Source organism: Triticum dicoccoides, chromosome 2B, assembly GCF_002162155.2.
Source record: "Triticum dicoccoides isolate Atlit2015 ecotype Zavitan chromosome 2B, WEW_v2.0, whole genome shotgun sequence".
Taxonomy (NCBI): Eukaryota; Viridiplantae; Streptophyta; class Magnoliopsida; order Poales; family Poaceae; genus Triticum; species Triticum dicoccoides.
The window spans coordinates 59291156-59297115 of record NC_041383.1 but is presented as its reverse complement, the minus strand read 5'-3'; the positions used below and the strand labels follow the sequence as shown (position 1 = coordinate 59297115).

Sequence of the window (5960 nt, the reverse complement as noted above, 5' to 3'; positions counted from 1 at the left end):
TATTCCCATTTCCCAATGCAAGTATTCCTAAATATATAATTGATGCCTAGTTGAAACTACTACACTAAACATGCCCAAGCGAAGGCTTTTTGCTCAATTGAGTAATCACAACTTTACAAGTAGACTGAGACGAGATGCCACAAAAAATCCCTTACATTTTTGCATCGTCATCCAAGAATTTTCTACATCAAGTAATACTTGCACCGTTTTGTTTACTTACGATACAAAATATCGCAGTTGTCAGGCCTACAAAGCAAGGTCAGCAAAGGTGTGCCATCAGATGATATCAAGTTGCCACTTCCAATCTCCAGTGGTTCAGGGGTTGTGGTTGACGACCAATAGCTTCGAACTATATGGAAAGCACCCTTCCCTGATTCTGATCGAGGGAAGAAATCAAAGCGCTTTACTTGCAAACCTCCAGCCGTCAAGCCTTCGCCTAGAGTTTCGAGTCGCAGCGGGATGCCAAGTGCATACGTTAGAGCCCTCATTGCTAGCGCCGATGCTTTAACGTCCAGGGGGCGCACCTCTTTCCAGCAATACTGTTACAAAACCATAATATGTGCAACAGTGAGCTCAGTATGTAAATGGTAAATTCAGTATTGGTCAACTTATTTTGGTCATGATTATCTTATCACAATTCACAGGGATAATTGTTTCCGGGATTTTACATGTTTATGCAGAGAAAATTCTCAACCTTGATAATACTAGTTGACTATTCAAGAAAAGTACTAGGGGTAAGAAATTCTAACCTGATTGACATTCATCTTTCCCGGGATAAATGGTTTGTAATCATCTATTCGCGTACGGATCTCAGTCTCTGCCAGCAATCTTAGCAAGGAAATAACTGGAAGAAAAGTGTTACGCGAGAGAGAAGAAGTGGACAAACAAAACATTTTGGCAAGCATGCAATATCCTTACCCCTGAGTGGCATGATCTCCTGTAGACTTCTCTTCTGCAACTCGTCAGAACTAAGACTGCAAATGATAAAAGCAATTATCTTAATTCCCAAACGTAACTACAAAGAAGCAAACGGATCTTGAAACTTAATGTCATGTCTTGTCAAAGAAATCACTACAAATATCAAGTTCAAGGCTCATACCCATTTGCAACAGAATTGACCAAATGATTCAACTCCTGAAATAACATGCAGAAAAACGGTCAAGTATATGATCTAAGCTATATTATGCAGACAAAATCATATTTGTTTAGCATACTGCATACAGCAGTCATAATGGTGCAACAAACAAACATCTCAGCGAAATATCATGCCGACTGCTCCTAATGCTCCACTATTTTTGCAGTGAATGCTTGAGCTGAACAGTATCAATACTGTAGCAAGAACGAAAAGTGGAGTTTTTAGTTAAGGGGCTCTTAAGTTGGTGTGGTCCAGTAGACCAGTACTCTCCACAATGTCAACTACGCAATGTTTAAAATTTTATAAATAGACTGTTGTAGCATTGAGCTATTAAATAATTTCCATGATCAGAGCTAATAAGCCTAAAACTGCTGTCCACTGTTCATGTAGCAGGTATAGCTCCTCTACATGCGACAAAACTACTTGAACTTGATAAACATGTCTTCTTTATACTCTTCCTAGATATCATACACACTATCCTGAAGATTAAGTAATTCGGATACTAGAAAATAAACATTTAGAGAACTTTCCCAGTCTTCCCTTAAATTTTACATGTATGGCAGCTCCCTGAGCGCTCATAGGTTTTTCTCTCTTCTCACTCTGCATAACTGTCAGTTCCGGTTTAGTGGGCGTATTTTGGAATTCGCTAAGACCAAGGAGTTTTGTATCTGTCAGAACTTTGTACTGTTCTTTCGATAAGTAAAAGAATGTTCAGGCTGGGCCAAATCTCGCCTTAGTTCAGTCATCGATATGACCAAATGCAAAATCTATCTTCTATTATACATCTCACTGCATATATTTCACACTCGGAACAGTAAACAAAGATGCGTACTACAGTATAAAAGCAAGAGTAGCATGGCTTTTTCAATGTGAGGCATTGTTCTTCATTAAAGATATTTTCTGATGATGTGGAAGGGGTCAGATAACTTTCAGAACAGATTCAGCAAGGGCACTGGATAATTCAGGCCACATAAGGGACATCAAGTTATTTTGGCAAGTATTATAAATCATAGATAGTTTGATTTTCAGTAAAGGCCTACCCTTATTACAGAAGAATTAGGGTTACGACATCAGAAAAAAAATGAAGCTTCTGTGAGCTATGAGAATACATACAGAAGCAACACTTGAAAAATATTCTTCAGGATTTAAGAAGTATGCTTTGTCCCATTTCAGACGACAGAAATTCTCTCTGGACACTGCCACATGTTCCATTAGACGAGTAACTTCAGCTTGACTATCTTGCATTTGTCCAAGATTTTCCTGTTTACAAGCAGAGTCATATCAAACTTCGATGCAAAAGAAAAAAGCAACAGCATAAAAAACCTAGTAACTTAGATGGTTACCAAGTAGGAGAAAAAGAAAGCTCTGTAGAAACAGCTGCCATCTCCGCGAGTTCGTTTGAGGTGCACATAGCGCTGACAAAGAATCTGCACAAAACTAGGTTTTGCACATTAGCATAAAAGAATTAAATAATGAGAATGCTCCTGTAGTGCCATGCAAACTTACCTTGATCATTTCCTGGACAATGTCATTATCTGGATAATCCTCAGCCAAATCCAAGAGTGGTTCCTGCCATAGAACAAAGTAAGTACTGCAACAAAGGACTAACTATTTATTAGATTCATCTGAATTAATAATGGATCTGAATAAGTAATGCTTTAGCACAAGGCGCAAAATTGTAAGCCTAAGAAATTCTATTATAGTTTTCACGCGCCAATCATCCACTTATTTGGGAGGAAAATGACATGAGGCCGTCATGGGGAAAACATATGTAACATTAGATATGGATCATCGATCACAATGTGCAAAGCTAAAACTTATTTTAAGTCACATAAGAACTTCTCCTGTACCCTAACTCAGATTATTAGTTAACACACATAAGGACCTTGTCAAGAGTAGGTTCCAGTTTCCACTTGTAATTGCACAGAATAACATCTATGAAAATTAACATCAAAGCATTCAAATAAGAAGTCAATGTCTTCCCCAGATAGTACCATAGACCATAGTTCTCTAGGGGAGTGACTGCATTCTCAACATTTTAAGGTTACATGTAACAAACACTCAAACATGGCGAGTGCTAATAAAATTAGCATGTTAAGCTGACAAATTTCAAGATAACAATGTTACTCTCCGACAAGGAATAACTGGGACAGTGAAGAACCTCACTGGAAATGCTTCAAGATCTAACTCTTGAAAATCTAGTGAAACTTTATTCACTGCATTGTTGTGAACAGAGGAGCTATGATTTTCTCACCTGGAATTCTAATGCCCATGGACGAGCTAACGGCCGCCGGAAAACACCACTGACACTGAGAACACGGCGGCCCCTCGGTGGTCGGAGGTATGTTCTCTTGCCGTCCAGCAGCTGATTCCAGTTTTTCCGCAGAGAAAAATATTCATTTTTGTTGAGCGGCACCGAGTCATGCCGAAAGAGATCATGCGGGAGATTCTTCTTTTGACCACTCATGAACAATGGAACGTAGAATTTCTCATCATCTGGTACTTCATCCTATAAATAATTGCAGACAGATAGTTGTAAAGGATACTTTCCAGAACAAATAAGGCCCATAATTACCTGAAAAGAAACAAGTGTAGTAACAACTACAGCAACAGATTCAGACTCCAACTAATGCAATCAACATTCAACAACTAGACAATTAATTCCTGCACTGTGAGGACTGACGAGGCATCCTTCTCTGTATTCACTGTTCGGAACAATTGGACAAAGAACTTAAGTCACCAAGTCATGGAATTGAACTAACAAGTAGCAGAAAAGGAACACAAATTCTCACCTCATCCTCTTGCACAGCATCCAAATCCGCTCCATCGTCTTCGGGCCAATCATCGTCATCATCATCCGGTCCTTCATGCTAGAAAATGGCATGGCATTGTAAGAAGAAGAAAAGAAAAGTTTGCAGCACAAATGCAGAGAACAGTGTAAAGAAGTGCAGTGAAAGACAGAACCCCCGGCCCGGACAACAAAGGGAAATCCAACAGCCTTCAGGTTCCAAGTCACAACAAGATTGGACCAAGAACTCGCAGCAATCAAAGGAACGCAATTTCAGGATAGAAGCCCCGACGAATTGGTCGGAGGGCTCGAAATCATAATCGAACAACCGCACCAATTCGAAGAACGTAGCCAAGAAATTGATAATCAAACTACGACGACGACGCCCGATCCCGCAGCAGCCAAGAAAGCGCCCCCCACGAACTGGGCGCAGGAATTGCCCGAAAGCGGACCAAGAACGAAGCCGAGGCCACCCCGACGCACCACCGAATCGCGCCCAACGAACGAGACTCCGGCGAAACGGTCGCCGAGCAAGCATCGCCGCTCACCCAGGAGACAGCGGGAGGAAGCAAGAAACTCACCGTGTACCTGACGACGGGGGTCGGCGGCGGCTGAAGCGGGAGCGGCGAGGCGGAAAGCGCCGCGGGGTCGAGGGAGGGCGACGGCGGCGTGGGCTCGCCGCCGCCGCCGCCGCCGCCGTCTCCGCTGCTTCCTGCTCTGTCCTTGAATAGCTTGACCTTGAATCTGAATTTTGGCCCCATTTCTTTCGCTGCCTGGGATATTCCTTTTCTGCCCCCGCCGACACCGAGAAACCCTGCCTTCTTTCGGCCTCGCCCCTCGGTTCCTGCGGAATTCGGTAGCGCCCTTTTGCAAGGGACCAAGTGGTAGATGTCTTTATATACGCAACCTTGGGGATTTAGGGACCCCCTCCCCCTACGTCTTTCTTAGTTTTTGCAGGTCAATGTTTTTCTTAGTTTCTGTTTACCCGACGACATTGACGAGGTAGTGACGGTGATGGTGCGTTAGAATAAGGCCTCTCTGGCCTCTTCTCATGTCAACGACGTTCGATCCGGCTACAACGTAGGGCTGTGAGGGTACGTGTTGCCACATCAGTTGGCTTTCTTTGGATCCTGGCAGTTGGCTGCGTGTATCAATCAAGCATGCATGGATCGATTTCTTCAACTCTCTAGATCGGTGGTGAAAGATTGCAAACATGGTTTGCATGGGGTGATGCCACATACTGATGTTCTTTCAATGAATAATAGATCTCATTCTAGCGGTGAGTGGCTATTGTCGTCTTCAAAGCCTAGTTTAGCAAGAGTCTTTGCTAGTCTATTTTTACCTTACTGTCGGGTTAGTGCAATTTTCAGACTCTGACGAGCGGCGTGCGATCAAAGTAAGAAGACATCCACTATGTTTTTGTTGTAGTTTTTCTTTTTCTTTTAAATCTTGTCATTTTGTGTGTTGATGTATTTTCCTTCAAGTGGCATCATATTGCCAAAGGTCAGAAATTGTTACTCCCTAGTGTCAAAAAAACACTCTTATATTATGTGACGGAGGAAGTAGTTAGGAAGATAATAGACGTGTTTGATTCAATGCCTAAGTTCAAACTATATGCTTAGTTGGCGCAATAAAAGGTGAAGTTGCACACTGTTATTTGCATGGTGCATACGTTATGGACTTATTTATCTTTTTGCCCAAAAAACATACCCGTGGTTTTGATTGATTTTTTTGTAAATTCAATTTTCTCGATGAAGGTTGGATTATATTAACTCAAAACGAAGCATCAAGAGGATATAAACACAGTGAGCATACATTCGACATCTGCATAGGTAGGATGCACATAGCCAACACCAATACATACACACAAAACAGATTGTAAAGTTAGTTGTGACAAAATTAGCAACAGAATAAAACACCTCCCCTCGGCCCTGTTTTCATCTATGTGTTTCTTAGTAAATGGTGATGTAAGCTTGAGAACAAGCAACGGATCTGGCACTTAATTTTGGATCTGTTTTACTAGTTTTTTTCAAAACT

At 41.7% G+C, this 5960-nt stretch overlaps 1 protein-coding gene across 1 annotated transcript; it reads right to left on the bottom strand.

Annotated features, from left to right (window-relative positions):
- Positions 1-71: 71 nt before the first annotated feature.
- LOC119360447 (OVARIAN TUMOR DOMAIN-containing deubiquitinating enzyme 1-like) lies at positions 72-4684 on the bottom strand. The gene is made up of 10 exons (XM_037626081.1): positions 4505-4684; positions 3928-4005; positions 3390-3644; positions 2642-2704; positions 2479-2562; positions 2249-2395; positions 1100-1134; positions 919-974; positions 750-844; positions 72-539 (listed from the first exon to the last, which is right to left on the bottom strand). Exons 1-10 carry the CDS (start codon positions 4682-4684, stop codon positions 213-215), a joined length of 1320 nt encoding a protein of 439 aa, XP_037481978.1. The 3' UTR covers positions 72-212.
- Positions 4685-5960: the final 1276 nt, after the last annotated feature.

What these genes read in the sequence shown, in the direction of transcription:
- LOC119360447 (XM_037626081.1), bottom strand. Translation starts at nt 4,684, where the DNA reads ATGGGGCCAAAATTCAGATTCAAGGTCAAGCTATTCAAGGACAGAGCA. An exon ending in GTCAATTCTGTTGCAAATGG is followed by an intron (nt 975 to 1,099) that starts GTATGAGCCTTG and finishes TATCATTTGCAG; the next exon opens with TCTTAGTTCTGACGAGTTGC. An exon ending in GGAGATCATGCCACTCAGGG is followed by an intron (nt 845 to 918) that starts GTAAGGATATTG and finishes CTTTTCTTCCAG; the next exon opens with TTATTTCCTTGCTAAGATTG.